Here is a 26270-nt window from a genome sequence, read left to right as displayed (position 1 = left end):
CTGCGCATAGGAGGTGTGGAAACCCAGGCCCTCTGACTCACGCCCAGGTGGGTACCTGCAGTTACCTACCGGTGCGTCCTTCTTCCGCCCCTAGTCCCATACTGGCACCGCCCAACCCCGGCAGGCCCCAATCCACCTCATTCAGGCCCAGCTTTACAAGATCCCGCCCCTAAAGGACTGACCCCTTAACACCTTGTAGCCATTAAGACACGCCCCTTCACCCCTTCAGGTTGCTTAAGACCCCGCCCACTGACCGCTGCAGCCCCTGACCCACAGCAGCGAGCTCGCAGCTGAGCTGGCACCACTCCAGAGAACCCTCCCAGGCTCGGCCTCTGCCCTGGCTCCGCCCACCGGGCCTGCCCTCCCGTCTCAGCTACCTTGCAAGTCCCCGCTAGGCCCCTCCCTGACTCGTCTCCGCCTCACCGTCTTCTGGGCCCCGTCTTCAGCCCCCGCCATGGTCCTCCTGGGCCTGGCCCTCGCACCCGCACCTCCCTTTTCAGGCCCGTTGGCACCGGGCAAACTGCTCCACTATATCCCCCTACCCTGGACGCCAGGGGACTGCCCCAGGCAGGGCTGCGCCCCGGCCCGCGCCTGTCGACGGCAGCGCTCCCGCTACTGTGAGTCCCTGGGTGCCCGCGCAACCTGCCAGAAGGAGGGCGGGAGATCGCTGCAACGGCGGAGCGGGTGCCCCCTAGAGTTTCTAGCAGGTCGGAGTCCGGAGGGGTGCCGACTGTGTACACCGGTCTCCCCGCCCAGGGAGGACCCGGGTAAGGGAAGCGGTTGGGCCTTGAAACCTACGCCTTGAGACCTCGGGAAGGGCGACTAATGGGGAGCTTGGATGAACTGCACAGGAGTGATGAGGAGGCAAGCACTGGCGGCGTCTTCTTATCCTAGCTACACTACTTTGGGTGAATTCTGGCCGTCCCAGCACCTCTCCAACCCCACGGGCCCTGTGCAGCGTCTCCCAGGGCTCCAGGTCCCACTGGCTGAGCCTCACTTCTTTTCCTTTGGGGAAGGGGTATGGCACGGCTCAGCCTCCCAGGAGCATCAGAGCTGGCCCTGAGCAGGTCCTCCCCCATGGCTCTGGGGACACATGTGACTCAGACACCAGCCCTCCTGCCCTGGGAGGTTTCCATTGCACTTGGCCTCCCAGACAGGGAAAGAAGCAGAGGAGAGAGGGTGATGAGACCTGGAATGGGGGACACCCCAGGCAGAGGGAGAGCCCAGAGGAGGTACCTGAACAAGCCGGGGTCATCTGAGAACTATAAGCTGAGACCAGAAGGGTGAGGAGGCAGTGACCAAGTATGCGGGAAGGTTGCTCCTTGGGAGGGAACAGCCCTGGCAAGGGCTTAGAGAGCTGCTGAGGGCCCCCTGGTGAGACAAATTCCTGGCATTGAAGGAGAGACCACGAACTAGGCAGTGAGAAGGCTTCGGGCTCTGTGGAAGGTCTGGTGTCTGCCTCCATCACAGTTAACTGCCCTGAGACCACACTCAGACCTCTTGGAGCAGCTTGGCCCTAGTATACACATTTACTGATATAATGTGTAACCCTGGGGCCAATGTAGTCAATCAGCAAACACTGATGCAGCCCCTCAGTGGGATGGACATTGTGTCCCATGTGGGAATTGGGGCAGGAGAGGGGCAGCAGGGAAACTGGAGGAGATGGGTATGGCCATCTCGGGAGAAGTGATGGCAGCCTGGACTGAGGGTGGCCCTGAGGGTCGGCAGCACTGGCCAGAATCCATCCTGGGGTACCGGCTGTAATGGAAGTTGAGGCAACCTCAGCTTCCCGGTAGCCAGGGGGACTGGTGAATGTGAAGCTGTAGCAAGATTGGGGATCAGTAGAGGCCCTGGTTATCCAGGGAAGGACACAGAGCCAGTGGCTGGACCTTCAGAGCCTGCGGAGGGGGCAGCCGATGGAAGTGGGAGGTGATATTTTGAAGGGGACAGAGTAATAGACAATATCTAGCAAGGGCTAGGCCACTGGTGTGACCTTGAATCCCTCTCCCCAACAGCCCGACCAGCATGGGCAGTCTGGCCTACAGAGAGGACCTTGAGAAGGAAAAGAACTCAGGTGCATGTTTTGGGACCAAGTGGGCAGCAAGGGGTCTGTGGAGGAAACCAAGGGGCATTATAGTGTGGTGGCTGGAATGTGGAGACAGGGAGACCACCCAAACCCATTTGACAGACCCAGCAGGGGGTTCTCGTTGGGTTACAAATAGTCCCAGATCCCATGACTGAATACTGGGCTATGGAATTGGGGGCTGCAGACCTGAGCTAGCAGGCTGCCCAGGCTGGGCAAGGAGAGGGGCAGCAGGGAAACGAGGAGATGGGTATGGCCATCTCGGGAGAAGTGATGGCAGCCTGGACTGAGGGTCGCACACCTCGCACACCTTGGAGCTGGGCACCAGGCCTCAGTTTTACCCCCTTTGTGGAAGGAATGGGAATGAATGAATCTCCCAGGGCCTGTCCTCTGTGCCTAGGGACTGGCCCAGGGTGGTGTTTGTTTACCTGCTCCCACACCCATGGCAGAGAGCCAGGCATCTCCAGTGTCTGGGTTCCCCCAGAGGCCCATTAGATCTCCTCTGGGGATCATTAAGTAGTGTTCGTCTGCGCCTCATACCACACCCCACTCTCTCTGGCTTCAGCGTTCACCTGGGAGGTGAAGGCCAACAACCGGACTTACAATGACCAGTTCAAGGAGAAGGCCTTCCTGTGTTGGCAGAGGAAGAAGTACAAGGTGGGTAGCCCCAGCCTTACTGCCCTGCCCTACCTCCTCCCACTTAGCCTACCCCTTCCCCCCAGTTTTAATCATGAACAAGTCACCAGTTTGATGCTAGGATTTCCTGTGTTTCCTTGGCCCCACCCCAGTTCATCTTATAATCAGTTAATACAAACCTTCAAAGTACAATGTGTTCATTAGGCTCTTTCTAAAATCCCCTTGCATGTGTCTCACTTTGGAAAATACTGGAGTCACAGCCCTACTCGCAGAGTCTTTGCATGTAGTAGGGGCTCAGCTGATGCTGGCTCAAGGCTTTGCACTCAGCTGGCACTCAGTAAATGCTGGCTTGAGGGCTTGGATTTAGTAGATAGTTAATGCTGGTTGGAGGCTTTATACATGTTGGGTGCTCAATTGTTGCTGATTGTGACCAAAGGGTGGGGCAAGACCAGGGTGGGGCCCTGGCCAGGACGGCACCCCCATGCTGGCTCTCATTCCAGGACAACACCATCCACACGGCCAAGTACAACTTCTTCTCCTTCCTGCCCTTAAATCTGTATGAGCAGTTCCACCGAATGTCCAACCTCTACTTCCTTTTTATCATCATCCTCCAGGTAGGGTAATGGGGGGGGTGGCACCTGTGCACATACCATTCCTTTCACCTTCTCAAATTGCCTCCTCCAGGAAGCCCTCCCTGACTAGCTCTGACACATGGCTCTGTAGATACATGGAGGTTCAAGTGTGTAGTCTGACTGTGCAGTTGCAGGGGGTCAGTATCTGGCTCCTCACACACTGGGAGCACCCTCATGGCTGCATTCCCACTGCCCAGCCCAGGGCCTGGCTCACAGGAGGTGCTCAATATATGTTCGGTGATGAAGGTGCATGAGTGGCTCCTCTGGGCTTGAGGAGGGCACAGCCCCTCCCCAGGATGGATGGCTTTGGCCACATGATCCTCTTGGCCCCAACCCATTGACCTGACCCCAAAGGGTGAGGAGGAAAGAAGAGTTGAGAGCAGATTCTCAGGACCCACCAGGCCACTTACTAGTACCTGGTGGCCCTGCCAGAGGGCTTCCTCTTTCAGTGGGTGGGAAGTTTACAGAGTGCCCTGCCCTTCACCTAGCATTTCATTCACCTAGCGTTTCATTCTGTTCCGACCCTCTGCTGTTACCCATCAATCCAGTAAACATAGAGTGTGCAGGTCCTATGCTGGACACTGGGGACCTGGCAGTGGCCCTGATAGCCACTGTCATCAAGCCACATAACGGGGACCAGTGATGGGAAGGGGACCCACATGCCACCCAGGCTGGTTCACTTGGAGCTCAGGTCTGAAGGTGACTGTGAGCAGTAGGGTTACAGACAGGGGACAGCAAAGCCAAGGCTCTGTCTGAGCAGAGACCAAGCTTGGGGTTGGCAGGGCTTCCTGGAGAGTGACATGGGAGCTGGTCAGGGGAGAGAGATGATTTTGTTAGGGAGAAGTTCCGGGAAGGGAGAGGAAATGGAGAGGCAGCTGTCCCAAGGTTTGTGTGGGGAAGTGGCTGGCCCCGGGCCCAAGTAGTTGGCAGGTGGGACACAGAATGCCAGGCTGAGGGGCTGGGTGGGAGGGCAGGGGTGGTGGTTGCGGGGAGTGTCAGGGATGGAGGGTCAGTACTATCCACTGCATGGCCCACCTGTGTGTCAGGGCGTCCCTGAGATCTCCACACTGCCCTGGTTCACCCTCTTCACTCCATTCGTCTGCCTCCTTGTCATCCGGGCTACCCGAGACCTGGTGGATGACATCGTAAGTGGGGTTGAAGGACAGCTGGGGAGGGAATTGGGGACAAGTTGGGGTCCTTTTCTTGCTGCCATAGGGGCAGGTACCCCAGGGCCCTTTGGCCCTTGCTGCCACGCTGGGTGACAGGTGGACTATGCCTTCCCTCTGCTGCCAATAGCGGTTGTCCCAGCAGTCCCCTCCCCGACCAGGGTCCCTGGACAGATGTGGATGGTGTGGGCTCACTGTCGGGACCGCATGTGTGAGCTGGAGCTGTGCTCTGCACCTGGGCCCTCACCAGGGCAGCGTGGGGGCAGGATGGGGACGTGGCTGGGGGTGGATCACCCTGGGGGAGCAGGGCTGGGGTGGAGCCACCCCTCTGACCCACCCCTGTTGGCTCAGGGACGACACAGGAGTGACAGGACCGTCAACAACAGGCCCTGCCAGGTGCTGGTGGGGAAGAGGTGAGGCCTCTCGTGCTGTGTTGGGGGGAGTTCATCCTAGGGAAGAAGACTCCAGCACAGTTGGAGGGGGGTGTGGGAGGGTGAGGACATATCAGGGAGGGGTGCCCATCAGAGTGCCTGGAATCTTTCATGTCCCCTGCACATCCTGATTGAGTCTGATGTCTGACAGAGACCCAGCCAGCATTTATTAGATGCCTGCTGTCTACCAGGCCTGGGTGTGGGCCCTGTGATGGGACAGAGGGTGAGGACCTGATTGCTAACCCTCGCAGGGCTGAGAGTTCAGCTGAAGGGAGAGGCAGAGAAGGTCTGAAGGGACTTGGATACAGAATGAGGAGGAGGGGCAAAGTTAGGGAAGGTTGGACTTCCTAGGTGGGCTGAGCCCGCCCCACCCCCCAAAGGCCTGCAGGTGGGCACGCAGGGAAGCAAAGCACCATGGGGGCATCTGCAGCCCCTTCCCCAAGTTGTTCTTCCAGCTTGGGGGTGGCATGGGGGCCAGAGGTTCCAAAGGTGGGCCTGGTTGGAGTCCCCTCTCACACTTGCCGCCCGACCCTGCAGCTTTCTGTGGAAAAAATGGAGGGACCTGTGTGTGGGGGACCTCGTTCGTCTGCACAAAGACAACATTGTCCCGGTGAGCTAGGGGCAGCCCAGCCCAGAATTCCCCGTTGCTGGGGGAGGGCTGCCTTCCTGCTTGTCTTCCTCCTGTCCTCTCCCCACCCCCTGCTCCTGCCCCCCACACCCCCCAGCAATGCTGTTTCCTCCCTCCCACTCCGACCCTCCCCACCCCAGGCCGATGTGCTCTTGCTGGCCAGCACGGAGCCCAGCAGCTTGTGCTACGTGGAGACAGCCGACATTGATGGGTGAGGTGCCGGTCATCACTAGGAACTTGGGGGCCTGGGAGCCTGCAAGCCCTTCCCCAGTGGCCCCCCAAGCCCACTGGGATATTCAGGTCATTCATCCAGGGAGCATGTGTGGGGCACCCGCAAGCTGGCAGGGGGCAATAACATTAAATCAGATGAAGGGGCCCACCTTTGCACCAACGTTTCTGGGGCCCTACTGTGTTTCAGGTACAGGTGCCTGAAAGTGAGAAGACCTTAGGGTCTTGCCATTTTGCAAATGTCCTGTGTAACCTTGGGCAAGGCCCTCTCCCTCTCTGGGCCTCAGCCTCCTGATTGGAAGCTGGTGCACAGTAGGGGCTCAGTGAAAATGTTTGAGTGGCTCTGGAGGGGGCCTGGGGAGGCCTTGCCTGGGGTGCTGCCTGTCCCCACCTTTCACCTTGCTCCCCTTCTCATCACCAGGGAGACCAACTTGAAGTTCAGGCAGGCCCCGATGGCCATGCACCGTGAGCTGACCAGCGTGAGGAAGATGGCTTCCTTTCAAGGTGAGCGTGGTGATTCATCCACCCCATCCAGGCCTTTGTCTGCCCCTCTGTACAGCGGGCATGAAAGGTCCCCATCTCACTGGGTCTTGGGGATGGCGATGGGGTCTGCTGGGAGGTGCTGGGGGTTGAGATGGCTTTGAATGGGCCAGCTTATCCCAGGCCTGTTTCATGTTCTTTGAATCCTCTTAACTGTCGAGGTGTTTTCTGTTATTGTTACGAAACATGCTGCACCATTTTATCAGGCATCACATTTTTTTTTGAAATGTGATCACATTAAAGAAAAGGTTTTTGGCTTTTTAATCACGAAGGCAGCCTGTGCGCACTGACATGGAACTGACCTATCCATCACAGCTTCTTATTTTCCACCTGAAAAATGAGACATTTCACACCTGTGGGTACAACCGTTTGCCAGAGCCTAGCCAGGGGATACACTATTTTTTTCCTGACTTGTTGCAAAGACAAGGTACTCTAATTGGTTCTAGAGCAGACTCATTCTCTCAAACCACAGCCCCTTCGCTCTCGATACTCAGGCACTGGTTGTGTTTGTTTCCATGATATCTGAGGGAAGCCTTGTTCATGTGGAGGGCCGGACACAGCGTGCCAGCAGCGGGGCCAGGTTGCAGGGTCCCCAGCATGACGGAGACGAGGCTGGCACCTCCTCTCTGAGAACTCATAGGTATTCACAACAGCACTGGCAGGAATAAATGTCTACCGACCTCCCAGGATGTAACCAGGAGGAAGGGGTTTTGGCGGGGGAACTAATCTGGCTGGAGGGTCAGAGAGGGCTTCCCTAAGGAGCCGTGAGTACTGGCACAGGGAGGAGCATTCACAAAAGCCTTGAGGACTAACAGGGCCAGCTTTGGAGAATCCAGGAGAGGCTACATGGCAGTGCGGGGGCGGTGCTGGTGGGGCAAGTTCGGGACAGTACAGGGCCCATGATGGTGGCTGGAACCAGAGGGTGATGGAACGTTCCCCACACCCTGTCCCATCCTGCATTGGAGAAGGGGGCCCAACCCAGCCATGCCCTCTCCCTGGTTGCCCATAGGCAAGGTGGTGTGTGAAGAACCCAATAGTCGAATGCACCACTTTATGGGACACTTGAAGTGGGAGGGCAAGAAATACTCCCTGGACAGTGGCAACATCCTGCTACGTGGCTGCAAGATCCGGAACACAGACACCTGCTACGGAATGGTCATCTATGCCGGTACAGCCGCTCTAGGGCCTCTGCAGTGTGAGCTGCCCTGGTGGGGGTGGGTGAGAACCCTGCAGTTATTGGGAAAAAGTCACTTGGCCTGGCTGCCGCATTTCTGCAGCATAAGATGTGAGGCTCCCAGCGTAGCTTCTGTGGGGCCTGGGTTCTAGAACTTTGGAAATGGACATATTGAGCCAGCACCCTTGTTGTTTGGCTGGAAAAATCAGGGTGCTTGTATGTAGATGGGTAATTGACTAGGCAGGTGGGTGGATCGGTGGTTAGAGGGGTGGGGTGGCAGAGGGGTGGAGGATTTGATGTATGGATGGATGGAAGAGTGGATGGATGGATGGATGGATGGATGGATGGATGGATGGAAGAGTGGATGGATGGATGGATGGATGGACAGATGGGTGGATGGATGGATGGATGGATGGATGGAAGAGTGGATGGATGGATGGATGGGTGGATGGATGGATGGATGGATGGATGGACAGACAGGTGGATGGATGGATGGATGGACAGATGGGTGGATCGATGGATGCAAACCCTGCAGGTTTTGACACGAAGATCATGAGGAACTGTGGCAAGATCCATCTGAAGAGAACCAAGATAGATCGTCTGATGAACAGGCTGGTGATCCTGGTGAGCTGCCTAGAGCCCCCGCACAGAAGTGGGAAGGAACACAGAAGGGGAAAAGGAAAGGGCCCCTCCCCACAGAAGCCCCAGCTGTCACTTTTCAGGCCTCAGTTTCCCTCCTTTGCAAAACATGCAGCCTGATCATACCGACAGGTTTGTGCGCCAGAGAATCTTCTTATAATCATGATATTTAAAAAAATGTCTTTCTAAAATAAATTTTTATAAAGATTTTATTTATTTTTAAAGAGAGGGGAAGGGAGGGAGAAATAGAGGGAGAGGAACATCAATGTGTGAGGGAGACATCGATAGGTTGCCTCTTACACGTGACCGGCCTGCAACCCAGGCACGTGCCGTGACTGGGAATCGAACCGGAGACCTTTTGCTTTGCGGGACAAAGCCCAAGCATCTGAGCCATGCCACTCAGGGCTACAAAATAAATTTTGGTCCTGACATTTCCCCAAACTCACAGGAGATAATAAAACGTTCACCTTATCTCCATGAACAGTTATTTAACAATTCTTAAGTTTTTGCCTGATCAACTTTATCTTTTTAAAAGTCATTGTAATAATTTTCAAAATAGCAGCCACAAAACCCAGTAAAACCCCTGCAAGTTCCCCTCCCCCGGGACTGCCAGCCACCCCCCAGCTCCCCTCCCCCATCCTGATGGCAGAGCTTAGGTGGGGTGGCTTCCCATCTCTGTCTTTTACACTGAATGTGTCCCTGTAGCGAGTCCCTGAAGTACTAGGTGCTGCTCTGGGTCTCTCCACATGCTCCACCATCTCATTTGCTGAGCAGATCTTCGTGTTCCTGGTGCTGATCTCTATGGCTTTGACCTTGGGCTTCTGGGACAAGGTGACAGAATTTAAGGCCAAGCACCACTATGTGGCTGGGAAGCACGTGCACAGTGTGACCACCGAGTCTTTCCTCATCTTCTGCGGCTTCCTCATCCTGCTCAGCGTCATGGTGCCCATGTCCGCGTTCTTCACGTGAGCATCCTCCCCACCCACTGCTCAGCAGGAGACATGTGGGAGCCTGGGTGGGTATAGGCCGGGGCATGACCCAGCTTGTGTTTGCAGAGCTGAATTCATCCATCTGGGGAACAGCATTTTCATCAACTGGGATGTGCAGATGTACTACGAGCCCCAGGACATGCCCGCCAAAGCCCGCAACACCAGCCTCAACGACCAGCTGGGCCAGGTGGAGTACGTCTTCTCCGACAAGACAGGCACGCTCACACAGAACATCATGACCTTCAGGAAGTGCTGCATCAACGGCATCGTCTACGGTGGGGCCTGGCCCTGGCACGTCCCTTACCCATGGGGGGCTGCCTGGCAAGGACAAGCCTTTGGGTGTGGCAGGGCCCCCAGGGGAACTGCAACCGCCAGGAGAGCTGTGTGGGTCTCAGGGATGGCTGACCTGCCCCGCCCTCAGCCTCACCCCCAGCACTCTCACCCAGATCCGGACCACAGAACTGTAGCCAGAGGCACCCTCTCTTTGGGGGCTGGCAAGTCAGTATGCTTAGCTCTGCCTGCTGCGCCGTCTCTGTGGAGACTCAGCTCAGCCCTTGTCCCCAGAAAGCAGCTGCTGAGTGTGGGCACCAAGCTTAGAATTTCACAGCACCTCATGTGTCACGAGATCGAATATTCCGCTTCTGATGGTCGCCGACCTTTCCTGAGGGCACTAACTTTGAATTTCATAGCATTTTCACGCTTCGCAAGACAATATTCTTTTTCCAATTTCCCCCAACCAATTAGAAATGTGAAAACCCTTCTTAGCTCACAGCCCACCCTATAAAGCTGGCAGTAGCACAGGGCATAGGTCACCAACCCCTGATCTAGTTTATAGCCAGGGGACAGGGTTTAGAGCAGGAGCTGACAGAGGGCCCTGCTGGGGAATTGTTAGGTATAGCAGGCAGTCAGCAGTGTGAGAAACGGAAAACGCCGCCTGACCCTCAGCCAGGGTCTAGGGGGTGGGCGATAGGGAACAGTGGGGTCTGTGTGAGCGGCGTCAACCTGGGCTGGTTTCTCTCACGTTTCTAAAAGTGCTCTGGGCCCAGGATTTTATTTGAAATCACCCAATTTCTCAAAGTCGGCAACCAGGTTTTAAGAATCACCACTGATCATTCACAAAAGATGTGTTCGAGGGGGCCTCATTCCACTCCAGGTGCCTCTTCTAAGATCCCCAGGTAATGGGGCTCCATCTTTTCCTCCTTTGTGCATAAGGCAAAGCTGAGGCTGAGGGTCCTTTGTTGTTTTGGGTGTCTGGTTCTGAGGCCAGACCCTAGGAAGCCTGGCACTGGGGGTGGGAGCTGCGGGACCCCAGCAGTTGGGGGAGGGGGGGCGAGGCCTGAAACAAGGTCTTTCCCCAGGCCCAGACGAGGAGGAGGCCCTACCTAAGGTGAGTGCTGGACCTGCAGCACTGGATGGTGGGGGGGCGAGCAGTGACCCACCCAGAACCAGCTTGTCCCCACCCCAGGAGAGCCCCTACCTCTGGAACAAATTTGCCGATGGGAAGCTGCTCTTCCAAAATGCGAGGCTCCTGGGTGCGGTGCACAGCAACGAGGACAGGACGGTGCAGGAGTTCTGGCGCCTGCTGGCCATCTGCCACACGGTGATGGCACAGAAGAAAGACAGTGAGTGCGTTGCGGGCTGCCCAGCCTAAGAGGGTGTTTGGGCCCCGGCCCTTCTGAGGTGGTCTTCCAGCCTTAGAGGTTATCCAGCCAACCCCCCAGCTCCTGTCATCCAGCGTGGAGGGTGCTCAGGCCTGTGTACCAAGCCCTACCTCTTCTGGACCTAGAGGGTATCTAGGCCTGGAGCTCACGGTCTGTTACTGAGCTGGGGGTGGGGGAAGTTACCTAGACTGGGATCCAAGTGCCCACTTGCTTTTATTTGGCTTAGAGGTTGTACTGGCCCCAAAGCCATTGTCTCGTCAATATCTGGTGAGCGCCTACTGCGTTTATTTCCTCCCCTGGGCTACAGGGATGGAAGTGGGGCCTCCCGCAGGTTGGTGGTGGGCCCCCAAAGACAGTCGGCTCTCAACAAATGCTCACCTTCCCCCAATCCCCTGGTCCCCTCCCCTACCAGACCAGCTGTTGTACCAGGCAGCTTCCCCTGATGAGGAGGCGCTGGTCACAGCAGCCCGGAATTTCGGCTATGTGTTCCTGGAGCGCACGCAGGACAGCATCACAGTGGTGGAGCTGGGGGAGGAGCGGGTATACCAGGTCCTGGCCATGATGGACTTCAACAGCGTCCGAAAGCGGATGTCCGTGCTGGGTGAGCACCCTCGGTGGGGGAATGGGGGTGGGCAGGAAGGGGAGTGCTCATGGGCAGCCAGGCCTCTCCCTCCACAGTCCGAAACCCCGAGGGCTCCATCCACCTCTACACCAAAGGCGCAGACACTGTCCTCTTTGATCGCTTGTATAAGAAAGGCTTGAAAGAGTGGACCACGGAAGAGGCCTTGACGGTGAGGCCCTGTGGGAAGGAAGGGAGGGAGGGTGAAGGGGGAGGGGAGGGAGGTAGAGGAGGAGGACATGCAAAGAGACGGCCTCAGGTGTGCAGGGTGGTCATGCCCCTTTCGGCCAGGCTGTCCTCCCCCCCCCCAGCACACGTGGGCATGGAGGACTGAACTCCAAGCTACACCTGCACAGAGGGGCATTTTTTAAACTAAGTCACACAAGGACCCTCTGTGGTTTGGCTTTGGCCCTGGATGCTGCACCCTGCCAAGCCAGGCCTGGCTCTGGGACACACAGCCTCCCTGGCCCAAATCTTTTGTCTCCCTGGCGAAGCCAAAACTCTTCAGCCAAGCTTTCGAGGCTGTGTCTTTTTGTCTCCTGCCAGCTTCTCTAGACTGGCTCTTTTTGCCCTCCAGGAGGTTCCCCAGGACCCCAGTTTCCAGCTTTCAGTTTCCCCCATGCTTAGGTGATGCCCCAGGACCTTTGCACACACTGTTCCCTCTGCTTGGATGCCTTCCTCTACTCTGTCACTCAGGATCTTTCTGTTCTCAGGGCTCTGTCACCTCCTGGTCCCCACCTCCAGAAAGACTTTCCCACCTGACCCTAACATGGGGCTGACATGTCATAACAAGTTACCTCTCTCGGCCCACTCCCAACCCTTGGGGGTTCCCTAAACCCTTTGCTACATCCCCAAATCATCCAGCACAGGTGCCACAGGGGTGTGTTAGTGCAAAGAATGCCCTGGGGCCCTCACTCAGGACTTCTCAGAGTCCCTGCTCTGCTGGGATGGGGATCTGCGCCAGGCGGCTGGTCTCTGACTAGGACCTGGGGAAGTGCAGTCAGAACAATGACCCAGAGCCCAGGAGCTTGGCAAGATGGCTTGGCTCAACTGCCCTGTGGAATTGATAGGTAAACTGAGTCACAAGAGGAGCAAAAGACTTGTATGGAGCCCCTGATAGCCCAGGAGCCCCTATCATGTCCAAGCCCAACCTCTGAGGTCCACCTCTAGTCAAGAACAAAAGCAAGCCCTGCTTGGTGTGGCTCAGTGGATTGAGTACCGGCCTACGAACTGAAAGGTCATTAGTTCGATTCTCAGTTAGGGTATGTGCGTGAGTTGTGGGCCAGGTCTGGTTGGGGGCGTGCAAGAGGCAAAGGATAGATGTATTTCTCTCATGTTGATGTTTCTCTCCCTCACTTCCCCTCTCTCTAAAAGCAAATCAGGAGTGTCAAACTCATTTTCACCAGGGGCCATATCAGCCTCACCATTGCCTTCAAAGGGCCAAATGTAATTGTAGGACTGTATAAATGTAACTACTCCTTAACTAGGGGCAAGGAGCTTGGCGCTGGCACAGGGTAGAAACAAGGTGCCAGGCCAGATAAAACAACGTGGAGGGCCGCATTCAGCCCACGGGCCTTGTATTTGCCACCTGTGAAATATATAATATCTTAAAAAAAAAAGCCAAAGCAAGACCTGGGGCTACCTACTAGGGCACAAAGCCTGGGGGTGAGGGAGTAGGAGGAAAGTAAGGAGCTGGGTAGATGCCTGCTTTGGGGCCACCCAGCCCCCACCTAGGGCATCCCTGGAGCTCTAAGTTCTCCCAGCAGGAGTGGGGGTGGGGCTGGACACCCACAGGATTTTTTCTGTTAGTTCTCCCTCTATCCCCAGAGCCCTGGCTGGAGGGGCTCTGGCAGGGCTGCATCAGGGTCTTCAGGGATAGTTAGAAATTGCTACACAGAGTGTAGGGAGGGAGCTCCTGGTGGGGGCACCGCAGTGGAAAGGTCTGGAGGCAGAACAGACCTGGGTCTCTTGGGAGGCTGAGTAAGTGGGAAGCAGGGCAGCCCATGACCCCGGCCTCCTCTGGGGAGAACAGACTGTGGGTGGGGGTCAAGGTTCAGGAAACCTAGGCAGAGGGAGAGGGGCTGAGAGAGGCAGTGGCTGGAGAAGTGCCAGGGAGGCAGGGTGGTGACGGGATGGTGCCTGCCCGCCTGGCCGTCCCCAGTCCTTTGCCAAGCAGACCCTGCGCACGCTGTGCCTGGCCTACAGACAGGTGGGTGAGGACATGTACGAGGAGTGGCGCCAGCGGCACCAAGAGGCCAGCGTCCTTCTTCAGAACCGGGCCCACGCCCTGCACCAGGTGTATGAGGAGATGGAGCAGGACCTCCAGGTGGGCGCGACACAGGAGGCAACAGGGTTCCAGCCCTGTGGGCTCCCAGATCTCCCACACCTGCCAGGGTAGCTGGGTCCCTGCTCAATCGGTTCCCTGCCCCCCTAGCTGCTGGGAGCCACAGCCATTGAGGATAGGCTCCAGGACGGCGTCCTGGAAACCATCCAGTGTCTCAAGCAAGGGAACATCAAAGTGTGGATACTCACAGGGGACAAGCCAGGTAGGTCTCAGGACGGCCATCCCCGCCAGGGAGGGAAGGGGACGGGTGGGAGAGAACGCACATGTGCCCCAAGTGCCACCATCAGCCCGTCCCACTTGTCTGGGTTCAGCCCTGCCCCCACCTTCTCCTGGGAAAGGAAGAAGTGGGATGTTGGGACTGCCGGGGTCCCCCAGGCACCTCCCTTAAGGGGGTGCACTGTGCCGAGCGCTTCTGGAGTGTTTGGCCTTTGTGACAACACCATGAGTTGAGACTCTTGTTACCTTTGCGTGCTAGATGGGCCCAGCTGAGTTCAGAGACCTCAGGGCACCTGCTGAAAGTTGCCCAGCCACTTAGAAATGAAGCTGGCACGCACCTGCAGATCCGGTGTCCCTGGAGCCCTGGCTGGCTCCCACCCCACTGTGGGTCCTCCGAGACCCCGCTGGGCATGGGTGCCAGCAGGCCCACACATTAGCACTTCTGTGGACAGGGGGCACAGACACACAACACATTTAAAATGACAGTTTACAACTGTGTTGGTATAAGGACAAATGTCCAGGCTGGAATACATTTACTTTTTTTTTCTTCCTCTGATTTTGAAAGGAATTACAGCATTTTGGGGGGTTCCTAAAAGTGCCTGTGGGCCCTAGGAATGACATATCTAATAATCCCTTGGCCCTGGCCCCGGACTCACCTCCCTCCAGCCTCTCAGCCCCAGACAGCCAGAGTGCAGGCCCCTGTGCTCAGAGCTGAAGCCAAAGTCTCAGGGCTGGCTTTCATTGGCTGTCTGGATCACATGCCCTCCACTGAACCAATTGCCATAGCTAGTGGGCGGGTCAGGGTGGGCACGGCCCGGGCAGGAGGCTGCCCAGGGGCTGAGCTGGGCTGGTTTGCAGAGACGGTGGTGAATATCGGCTTTGCCTGCCGGCTGCTGTCCGAGGACATGCTCATTCTGGAGGAGAAGGAGATAGCGTAAGGAGGGGAGGTGGGGGTGGAGAAACCGGTGGGGGCGGGGTGAGGGGGGTGGTAGGGGACACCCATAGCTCAGGTGCGGCCCTGGGGATCTGCAGAATGTTCTCACCCTCCACCTGGCTGGACTTCCAGAGAGGACACTGAGGCACAGCTGGGGAGGGGATGGAAGAAAGCCTGTACCCAGGCCCGCTGAGCCCCACTGGGTCCCCGCAGTCAGGTGCTGGAGGCCTGCTGGGAGAGCAACAACAACGTGCTGAGCGGCAAGGGCTCTCTGAAGAGCCAGCTCCTGCCACAGGGCAAGACGGCCATGGTCATCAGTGGAGAGTTCCTGGTCAGTGTCAGCTCAGGGCTGACTGTGGGGCCCCTGGCGCATGGGAGGGGGCTGGGAGGACTAGCAGACGGGGGGTGGGGGTGGGGGGGGCTGTTGAAAAAGCCAAAGCGAATGCTATGCCAAGAGATGGTTTTCAGAGGGTCTGGAGCCCTGCAGTCAAGTCCAGCCTGGGGCTGGGGCAAGAGGCAGAAGGAGCAGCCAGTACAGAGGTGTTGGCGAAGGGGAGGGGTGCAGGCAGAGTGATGTGCTCCCTTGCCCCCCACCCTCCCTTGCTGGCCAGGACCAGCTGCTGCTCTCTCTGAGCAAGGAGCCCCGGCCGCTGGCCCAAACTGTGAACATGGACGTGGAGGAGTCCTGGCAGCAGCCAGGTGAGCAGAGGACAGACTGCCTGCAGGCCAGGCGCATCTCTCTGGTGTGGCAGACCCTCGGGACCTGGCTGAGAAGCATAGGGTTGGTGCCGCAGAACAAAGAGTCCAGCACCTGTGAGAGCCCCAGGGTGCGACGGGAGCGGGCCTTTGTGGAACTGGCCTCGAGGTGCCAAGCGGTCATCTGCTGCCGGATGACGCCCAGGCAGAAGGCCTTGGTCGTGGCACTGGTCAAGAAATACCAGAACGTGGTGACCTTGGCCATCGGGGATGGTGCCAACGACGTCAACATGATCAAGAGTGAGTGGTGGGCACCAGGCCTGGGGGAGATCTGTGGTGGGCTAGGGGTGGCCCAGGGCCAACGGACTGCGTGTGTCCCTGCAGCTGCGGACATCGGTGTAGGCCTGGTGGGCAAGGAGGGCATGCAGGCGGTGCAGAACAGCGACTACATGCTGGCCCAGTTCTGCTTCCTGAGGCGGCTGCTGCTGGTGCACGGCCGCTGGTCCTATATGCGAGTCTGCAAGTTCCTGCGCTACTTCATCTACAAGACTCTGGCCAGCATGATGGCGCAGATCTGGTTCGCTTTCTACAGCGGCTTCACTGCCCAGGTGCACTGGAGGGACAGCCCTTTGGGGATGCTCTGCGGGTGCTGTGCCCTGCCTGTGGCTTCCAGGAGAGCAGCGGGCACGCTCACACTCTGGGGTCCTCGTGGGGCAGGGCTTGCCTGAGGCTGCAGGGCCATGGAACATTTTCTGTGGCTGCTTTAAGAGGTCTGGAGTCCAGGTAAAGGGAGGGGATGTTTCCTGCACAGCACTGTGCCCAACATTTTCAGGGGTATTTGGCAGATATGTACATTGAAGCCAGGACAGGGTACGTGTTCCAAAGGTAGCTCTTTCTAGGGGAAGGAGGGAAAGCTTGAACTCCAGCAAAGAGAAGACTGGAGGGCTGGGTCCCGGGCTTCAGGACTCTCCATGGCATCATAGCGAAGTGTAGATGTGCCTCCTGGAGCCTCAGAAGAGTCGCAGGATGGTGGGTTCCCTGCATGTAAGGACACTACGTGAAGGATAGCTCCCTGTCACCCTGTCACCGACACCCAGGCATTTAAGAGGGGGCTTTACAGAGGCGCGCTTGATAAGTATATATTGTTTGTTTTACTTTTTTATTTCTAGATATTTTATTCTTTTCAATGCTGCAGTACGTGGAATTTATTTTCTTAATTTCCTTTTGGTATTGCTCATTGCTGGTGTCTAGAAACACAGATGGTTTCTTTCTTTTCTTTCTTTTTTTTTTTTTGAAAATTAGCTTATATTTTATTTAAACTGATCATGGCCACTACCCCAGAAAAATCATTTCTTGTGTGTTGATCTGTGCCCTGCAAACTTGTGGAATTCCTTTATTGGCTCTACGAGATTTCTGGTGGATCCTTTGGGATTTTCTGCATGTTATCTGCAAATAGAGATAATTTTCCTTCTTTCTCTCCAGCTTGAATGCCTTTGATATCCTTTCCTTACGGGCTTTGGCTGGAACTCCCAGTAAGATGGTGAGGGCTGCCGTCCTTGTCTTGTTCCTCACCTTGGGGAGGACAACATGCCATCTTTCCACATTTGTTAACCGGAATTCTTCTGTAGGAAGAACCAACCACTTCTTCAACCTCATTCATTTATGAAATGACTTATTTTTATCATTATCGACTCATGGATATTTATTCAATTGTGTATTTTATTGCTCCAGTCGTCCCCGATCTGTCCTTTTGACATGAGCCTGCTTTTCCCTGAGCACGTCTTCACTTTCTGGCTCAAAAAGAGGTTCCAGGCTCCTTTTGTTTTTTCCTTGCTCCAGCCCTGGAACCAGCCTCCCCCGTGAGCAGCCCTGGTTCTTTCACTAGAGAGTTGCAGTTAGACGCCCAGAGCTGAGTGCTTCGTGGACTTGCTGCTCCGAGAGTGCCGTCGCCCTCTTAGTAGACAGAGCTAGGAAATGCACACATACGAGCCCACGGGTAGATGCACAGCTCTGCATCTGTTTCTGTGTCTGTGTCTGTCCTCTGTCTATCTGTGTGTATTAAAAACAGTGAGTTCACACTGATACCTTTGACTCCAGTCCGACAGAACAAGGCTCAGCTTAGCCTTTTCCAGGCACTCGTGCATGGCTCTTCTCCAGCAGTGAGAAACTTGATTCTCGTGAAGTTCTTGATCATTCCTTACTTGCTCACTTGCAAAATGCACATCAAATGGCTTTTGGAACTGAAACTCACGTCCTTTAACTGGACTGTACTCATGCATCGGGAAGGGAGCTGGGCTCATTGTCTCCGGGGTCTCTTCCAACTCTTTCACCCATCCGTGACTCTCTAAGTCTAAAATAACCAAAACCCACATTCTTTAGCCTTTGTTCCTCCTATAGCTCTTTATTGAAGCCCCCCAACTAAACACTCAACGGTGCTGCTTTAAAAGAATTAGACCCTGCTTCTTCTCTCTGCCTTTTAACTCCCAGCCTCATGAACCCAGCCTCTGATTATAACAAACATCTCTAACTCACCTGAAACCCTCCCAGGTGCCAAGCGAGCTTGGGTGGGTCTCCTCAGGTAAAGGGCATTTCTGTTTCCGGCCATTTGGCTTCTGAAGGCTGACCGCTAACCACATTCTCCCATCCCTCCCCTCCCTAGCCTCTGTATGAAGGCTGGTTCCTGGTGCTCTTCAACCTGCTGTACACCTCCCTCCCGGTTCTGTACATCGGGCTCTTCGAGCAGGTGAGAAGGCTGAGGATTTGTCTCCTCCTTCCCTACAGATGCTCTACCTTCCCCCGCTGTAGGGCTGGAGTGGGTTGGGGGCGGGGCTGGGAAACCACTACCATGTAACTGTTCCCACTGGAGCCCAATAGTGGGTGAAGCCCTCTTGCCCAGCCACCCCCACCCTTTGTGGGACCAGCTCCGAATCTCAGTCCCACTGCCTGCCCATCTGAACAGCGGTAGGGCAGGCATCTGAAGAGTTGGCTCTCCTGTTTACCCTGCCTCCCTCCCCGAGAAGGTCTGGCCAAGCAGCCCAGACTAGGGCAGTCCAGTAGAATGTTTAGGATGACGGAAGTGTCTCAGGCCTATGCTGTCCAGATGGAAGCCACCAGCCACAGGTGGCTAATGATGGGCGCTTGAGGTATGCCTTGGTGGGACCTGAGGAATGGGACTTTGAACTTCATTTTTATTTATTTATTTAAAAAATATTTTATTTATTTTTTAGAGAGAGGGGAAGGGAGGGCGAGAAACATCTATCGGTTGACTCTTGCACGCCCCCAAGTGGGGGCCTGGCCCCAACCAGGAATTGAACCAGCAACCTTTTAGTTCACAGGCTGGCACTCAGTCCCCTGAGCCACTGCTGCCAGGGCTGAACTCCATTTTTAAAAATCTTTTTAGCCCTGGCTGGTGTGGCTCAGTGGATTGAGTGCTGGCTGCAAACCAGAGGGTCACTGGTTTAGTTCCCTGCGGGGCACATGCCTGGGTTGTGGGATGGGTCCCAGTTGGGGGCGTGAGGGAGGAAACCAATGGATGTTTCTCTCCCGCTCTTTCTCCCTCCCTTCCCCCTCTCTGAAAATATAGAAATACAATCTTTAAAAAATAGTTTTTAAACTGTGCTAAAATGCCAGTAACAAAATTCACCAACTCACCACTCTCAGGTGCACGGTTCGGGCACGCCAAGAACAGCCCAGCACGTGCACAGCGCTGTGCTGCCGACCTCTGGAATCTCCCCACCCCTCCCCTACCCCCACCCCAGGACGTGAGCGCCGAGCAGAGCCTGGAGCTGCCTGAGCTGTACAGCGCGGGCCAGAAGGATGAGCTCTTCAACTACTGGGTCTTCCTCCAAGCCCTTGCCCATGGCACGGCCACCTCCCTGGTCAACTTCTTCATGACCCTGTGGGTCAGCCACGACATGTCTGAGCCCTTCAGTGACTATCAGTCTTTTGCCGTGGTCGTGGCCCTGTCGGGCCTGCTGTCCATCACCATGGAGGTAGGCAGGGCTGCTGCCCACCCCACCCCTGGTAGGACCTTGGACACAGGCCATGGAGGTCTTATCATCTGGTGACACTGTTTGAGAGGCCTTAGCAGGTGCCCTTTGACCCTGGGGGCCTGGCCCCCACTCTCCTCTACATAGCCTTGCCTGGGGTTCCAGCCCCTGTGGCTTAACCTTCTTTTCCTATTCAGGTCATCCTCATCACTAGGCACTGGACGGTCTTGTTTATGCTGGCCATTTTCTTCAGCCTCTGCTTCTACGTGGTCATAACTTGGGCTAGCCAGAGCTTCTGGCTCTTCAGCATCGCCCCCAGGAACTTCCCTTTCCTGTGTAAGCCCCCCAGCAGGAGATGGGGCGGCCAGCCCCGGAGAGGGGTGGGAACTGTATCTTTAGGGAATTTGCACAAAGGCATCCTGGGGTGAAGGGTGAGGAAGGAGGCAGGGTGTCGGGAAGAGGGGGCACCGAGTGGATTCTTGGGAGGCTCCACCCTGGGCCAGGATGTAACAACTCCCTGTTTCTAGATGCTGACCGAAATGTGCTGTCCCACCCCTCCATCCTGCTGGTGGTCCTGCTGAATGTGTGTTTAAACACCCTGCCTGTCCTGGCCTTGCGTGTCAGTTACCAAGCTTTTAAGAAGAAACACCCCAAGGTGAGGGTGGCTGGGGTCCCCATTGCACATTCCCAGAGCCCAAGCTGGGAGCAGCGATCCAAGGACGTGTGGAGCTGGGGGTGGGAGATTGGAGACCCATACACACACCCAGTGCCCTCAGGGGGAGCCCAATAACAGACCCCAGGACCCCAGCATGGAAACCATACTTCCTGGGATGGAGGCAGCCGCCTGGCCCCAGTGCCGGTGTCGGCAGACTCCCACCATGAATTATTTAGGACCTGGGGGTTGAGATGACAGAAATGACCTGAAAATGCTTAGGCAAAAGGGGGAGCTTAGAAACGACCCAAGTATCCATCAATAGATGTGTGGATTTTAATCACGTGGTGGAATATTATTCGGCCTTAAAAAAGAAGGACATTCTGACTCCTGTTACAGCTTGGATGAACCTTGAGGATATTACCCTCAGTGAAATAGCCAGAAATAAAAAGACAAGTCCTCTGTGACTCCACTCACAGGAGGTCCCCAGAGGAGTCAGATCCACAGAGACAGGAAGTAGATGGTGGGAGCCAGGGGCTGGGGGAGGAGGTGGGAGTTCGTGTTTAATAGGGACAGGGTTTCATTTTGGGAAGATGAAGTTCTGAAGGTGGATGGAAGTGATGGTTGCGTAACAATGTGGATAATGTGTCTAATGCCACTGAGATGTACACTTAAAAATGGTTTAAACGATACATTTTATGTCTGTTTTACCACAAATGAAGAAAATGGGAAGAGGGAACTTACTGGTTTGAGTTAAAAAAAAAATATCCTAGAAGGACCAGTTGCAGCTGGGATGGGCTGCAGAATTGACGGGAATAGTGCAGAAAGATAGGGCCACAAACTCGCAATGTTCTGCCACACAGGCTGGAGGGCTGGCTGCCTCGTGGTTAACCTCTCCTGGCTTTGATTCAAGAGGGCACTTAAGTCAAGTCCCAGGGAGGGACTGTGATGGGCTGGTCCAAAATCAGATCCCAGGGAGGACTCAACTTGGGTAGGGAAGAGCCTGGCCAATGATGGCCAAGGGTTATGAATGGCCCCCTGCTGGGAGCAGGCGCCCTGAGAGCAATCATCACAGTGCGGAGCCTGATTAGCCTTGCTCGCCCTTTGCTCTGCAGGAGGAGAAGAAGGAGGCTCCGGCTGAGGGCATCGCTGTGGAGTCCCTGCCCTCGCTACGCCGGGAGTCACGTGCCCGGCGCTCCAGCTATGCCTTCTCCCACCGGGAAGGCTATGCAGACCTTATCACACAGGGCACGATCCTGCAGAGGTCACCAGGGGTCAACGGCGACACACTGGCTGATCACTCAGTCCCATCTGATGAAGAACTGGCCCCGAGCATCAAGGAGTCACCCTGGTACCAGAGGAGCCTGTCATTCCCAGGCAAGAAGAGGCACCAGCACCAGGGGAAGGCGTCCTCTGAGGACGTGCGGCCCGCTCCTCCATGAGCTCCTCCCTGATTGTGGAGGGGCGGTTCTCTTTCACTAAAATGAGGCTCCTTCCACGAACTGGCAATCTGGGTCTTTCCACAAGGAATTGCCAGTTAAGCAGGCAAGGCCATATTCTTCTGTGGATCTGACACCAACCAAGGGGAGGCCGTCATCTCTCAGCGGAAGCCAGAGGCCATTTTCTGAAGGCCAGCCGCTGCCTTCTGGCCAGTCATCTTTAAAGAACCAGCCAGCATCCCTGGAGAAAATGTCCTTTTGGAAGATGTTGCTGCTGTCCCAGAGGAGCTGGCCATACATCTGGTAAAAGGTTCCCATCCCCATAAGAAGGGGAGGGCACCACTTCCCGAGTCCCACCCTACTCAGCCACAAATGAAGGGCCGATGGAGGTGGAGGTCCCACCCTTGGAGAGGCAGCTGTCACCCATGGAGCGGCTGCCAGTGCCCAGTGCGAACCAAGTCCACCTGTCCTGGTGGGGCAGCCACCCCTGCTTCGGGAGGCACGTGATTGCCCAGGCTCAGGAAACATCAACCAGTAAGCACGAGGCGTTCCCCCGACTATAGGAGCTTCGCGTCCTTTTCTCCTTCTGATAAAGCAGGGTCCGTCTGACCCCGGGGCTCCTTGAGGCGCACCCCTTTCCTGTGCTGCTTTCTGCGACGCATCCTGGGCTAGTGTTTCCTGGTTTTACAAATCAAAACACGCTAGTGGCCAGATGAGGGATTTTCAAGGAAAGCCAGTTTTATTTCCTTATTTTTCCTTTTTTTCCACCCTGGGGTAGATAATGTGGATAGAACTTTGTTGCTCTCAGAAAGAAAAAATGTGCTGAGCAGATTGTGCTCACCAGTCCTGGCTCCCTGGCTGTTGCCTGCTAGCCTCTCCCAGGGCAATTGATAAGGTCCAGCCCTGGCACCACCCCAGCCTGCTCCCCCTCCGGCTGCCCTGGTTTCTTCCCCTCAGATAAACCACCTTGCACTTCAGGCTCCAGAAAGCAATGGGCGGTGACTCCTCAGACGCAAGGCCCAACAAGATGTTTGTCATGAAGCTTGGTTGGCTCAAAACCCTTGAGCTTTTCTCTGATTCTTAATGGTTCCCATGGAAGGTGGAGCCCTTTGAGGCTGGGGACTCTGGGACAACTGTGGCCACGGAAGAGGGCACAGTCTGGAGCAGAGAGGACTGGGATGGGTGAGACAGACTTCCTGCTCCCTTGTCCCCTCTGTCCCTCCCCGTTTTTGCGGTGGGTGAGCCCCATGCCTCACCCTCCTGTGCCCCCTCACTGTCAGCCAACACACACGCCCAGGTGAGTGATTAGAAAATAATTTATTGGAGAAAAACAAAACAACAAATCCAGCACAGCAGTGGTTAACAACGATGATTCTCTTTTTTTTTTTTATTTTTATTTTTTTAACTTTTAAGCCTGTCGCCTGAGGGTGGGGTGAAGAGGGTTTCTGTTCCCTCTAGCATTGGGAGGGACTTGGGATGACCCCAGGAGCATCTCCCCTGAAAACGGCCCTGGTGTCCAGCCTTGACTGAACACTCAGGGATCTCCCTCACCCCCAGATGGGGAGGTCCACCCAAAGACCAGCCCATGGGATGGGTGGGGGATGGTCTGCTGGGGCCACAAGGAGGAACCCCGGGGATCTGACAGCTGGTGTGGCTTCCACTGCTTTGGGCAGAGAAGGTGAAACGGCCCAAGTTCCACTGATGCAGGGGCTGGGTGGCAGGGTGCCCAGGGCATGAGCCACCCTGCCTTCATTTTGGGTGGGTTGATCCTCTAAACTGAGGCTCTCTGTCCTTCAGGGTATAAGGGGTCCCCTTCCTGGGGCCTGTCCTGGAAGGTGGGCTTTCCTGATGGAAATGTAGGGCCTCGTGCCGGAAGTGGAGTCACAGGCCTGGAGACTTTCCTCAAGTCCCCTTTCATGGTTCTGGGGGGCCCCTCTGTGGTCTAGGGTCCCAATGTAGGCTCGAAGCAGAAATGCACCCCCCACTTCCCAGGCCAGACAGAAAGGTGAACTCAGGTCCAGCCCAGAGTCGAGGAGGCTGGGGGTGCCTGTCCTGGGTCCAGGGAGGGGCTTTCAGGAGGGTTCTTAGGGTCTCAGGAAGTCGGGCTACACCCTCGCCTCACATCACCCTGGGCGACAGGACTCAATTGATTGTCTCTCTCCTCTGAACAAGACACTTGGGAATTCATGCTAATGTGAAAGCAGCCGGGGTCCAAGATGGCAGTGACAGCCGCCTGCGCCCAAGAACCAGGAACAGGACCTCAGCAGGCACAGGCGGGTGGTGTGGGCACCAGGAGGTGGGAACCCAGTCTGCGTGCTTCAGCCTTGCTGTCCGCCTTCTCCTTTCCTCCCCACCTCCCGCCGGCTGGACACAGATCCTCAGAAAGGGGGAAATCAACAGAGAGCAGCGCAAAGGGGCCCGAACAGCCGGGCTCGGGCACGAAACACAAGGATGCACATGGACTCTGGGGCTCCAGCCCAGCACCCCTTCCCACCCCCCACCCCATCCACTTAGTACATTATCAAGAAAGAGTACATTAGTCATGCATCAAATCAAATTCCATCGTGTCTTTTTTTCCATTTTCTTCTTTTTTTTCTTAAATTACATTTGAACACAGACCACATAGAATAATAAATACTCTTATAAGACATGACTCCAAAAACAAGAAACAGAACACGCCAGAGAACACAAAGGTACCCCTCTCTCTCTCTCTTCCTCTCTTTCCAAAAGGACTCGTTTAAATAAGAAACCTGTAAACGCCCAGTCCTTTGGTCCTTCCAGCTCAGGCTCTCGCTCACGCTCCCTCTGTCTTTCGCCTCTGACTGTCCAGCTTTCGCTGCCTCGACATTCAATATGTCTCCCACAGAACTTGTCAAAGAAATGACATACCATCATCTGCAAAATTATAATTTAACGGTATAAAGCTTCAAGTCACATATTCCAAAAACTAGCTAAGGATTTTTTTTTAATCACATAAACTATACATTAAATATCTTGAGGTATTTCGGAGAAAATTGTCAAAGGCTCAAAGGAGCTGTGCTGGAGGTGCTGATCCCTGCGCGGAGGGTGGTCTCTGGTTTGTGACGGCCAACTGGGTGTCGGTGACAGGCAGGTAGGCCCCAGGGGGCCCAGACAGGATGGGGTGCGGGCCTGCTGGAGGAGGAAGGGGGTACAGGGGCTGGTGTGTGCGCATGTGCACACATGTGTGATATGAAGGTGTTAGAAAGGGACCCAGGAATGGGGGGATGCTTCTGTGACCTGTGTCAGTGGGGCATGACCTGATCTGACCACAGTTTACTGTAACTAGAATGTTCTACAACCAGAAGGATCCCAAGACAATATCTAAATTTCCAGCAGGGGACAAAACAGGGGGCTCCTGGCCTCTGACCCTTGGGCCTTGAATGCCAGGAAGAGCAAGTGACTTGCCCAGCAGAGGGTGTCCAAGGAGCTGTGTCCCTTGAAAATAGGTGCTCTGGCCAGTGGGGCCCAGGTGTTCGTGGGTGTGGGGGGTGTGGAGGTGGTGCGGGTAAAAGGGGCCGCATCCACCTACATTTGGGGGAGGGGGTTGGTTGCTGAGCCAGAATGGGGACTCTTAGGAGAACGCCCCAACACCCAAAGGTTTTAGAAGCATCACTCAGATCCAGCTGCTTAAAAAGCCCGGACAATAGCGAGTCGATAAGGACGAGAGAACATTTCACACACATCTTTGGTTCAAGAAAAAGGCACTCATCGACCTCACTATCCTCTCTCCCTCTCTCTCATTCTCTTTCCCGTGGGGGGGGAGGGGCGCGGCACCTAGAGGGCAGGGCCCAGGGCAGGCCCTTGAGCACACAGTCGGAGGCAAACGCGAGGGAATTCTAGCAACCAGCACAAGTCCTTGGGGGAAATCTTTGGTATCAGGCGTGATTTTTCCAATCACAGACATGAACGTTTGAGTGAGGTAGCCTTTACCTGGGGGAGGGGGAGGGCATTTCACTAGAAATGTCTGTTGCATTCTCAAGGGGGGGCAGTGGCCACCTCCCTGGGAGGCAGCGAAGAGGACCGGGTTTTGGGGAGGTTCCTTCTAGCCTCTAGATCATGAAACCGGAGGAGATGAGATGGGCTCTTGGGGTGCAGCTGCCGGCCAGTCTTGGAGGTCGCCTGGGCCAGACGAGCAGGGAGGTGGGGGGTGCAGCTCATCTTCATTTCCGACCCTACCCCCTTGTCAATTTTTTTTTTTTTTTTGGCAAAAACGAGCAAGCGGATTCCACCTTCTTCTCTGTGGAGACAGACGTGGCAAGCACAGGTTCACCCCTGTCACCCCTTCAGGCCCAGTGCAGCACCCCAAGTGCTAGGAGGTGGTGAGTGACTTCCAGAGGGCTCCAGGCAGACAGCAACACCATGACTCCGCAGGCAGGGACTCCAGAGGCCGACTGAGCTCCGTGTGGGTGGACGTATCTGTGGAGTCCGGGTGTCTTCGTCCATGTCCTGGGGCCTGTCCCTCCCTGTGCATCATTCATCAAGGTGCCTAAAGCTAAAGTGAAGCGACAGGAGGGTGTGGGGGATGGGGATGGGGTGGCAGAGGGTGCTCGCCT

General features: G+C 55.8%; 1 protein-coding gene across 7 annotated transcripts; it reads left to right on the top strand.

Moving 5' to 3' along the window:
- Nucleotides 1–646: 646 nt before the first annotated feature.
- On the top strand, nt 647–26235 carry ATP8B3 (ATPase phospholipid transporting 8B3). 7 transcript variants are annotated; one of them, XR_006656633.3, is made up of 29 exons: nt 1155–1283; nt 2016–2074; nt 2649–2740; nt 3220–3333; nt 4398–4496; nt 4869–4930; nt 5486–5558; nt 5717–5787; nt 6226–6308; nt 7354–7512; nt 8054–8142; nt 8932–9122; nt 9213–9421; nt 10505–10533; nt 10612–10768; nt 11220–11408; nt 11486–11598; nt 13588–13752; nt 13861–13972; nt 14845–14920; nt 15134–15251; nt 15532–15916; nt 16001–16224; nt 18276–18359; nt 19375–19608; nt 19803–19941; nt 20133–20260; nt 21373–22230; nt 26005–26235. XR_006656633.3 is itself a non-coding variant. In XM_045202269.2 (28 exons), exons 2-28 carry the CDS (start codon nt 2026–2028, stop codon nt 21697–21699), a joined length of 3771 nt encoding a protein of 1256 aa, XP_045058204.2. In that variant the 5' UTR covers nt 647–767; nt 2016–2025; the 3' UTR covers nt 21700–24590. The 7 variants fall into 7 exon arrangements, 5 of the variants coding, with proteins under 5 accessions (XP_045058204.2, XP_045058201.2, XP_045058203.2 ...); XR_006656632.3 differs by having other exon boundaries at nt 25933–26235; XM_045202269.2 differs by lacking the exons at nt 1155–1283; nt 26005–26235 and adding an exon at nt 647–767 and having other exon boundaries at nt 21373–24590.
- The last annotated feature ends 35 nt before the right edge of the window (nt 26236–26270 follow it).

The sequence above is a fragment of the Desmodus rotundus genome, chromosome 9, assembly GCF_022682495.2.
Source record: "Desmodus rotundus isolate HL8 chromosome 9, HLdesRot8A.1, whole genome shotgun sequence".
Taxonomy (NCBI): domain Eukaryota; kingdom Metazoa; phylum Chordata; class Mammalia; order Chiroptera; family Phyllostomidae; genus Desmodus; species Desmodus rotundus.
Note: the sequence above shows the minus strand (reverse complement) of the source record. Positions and strands in the feature narration are given on the sequence as shown.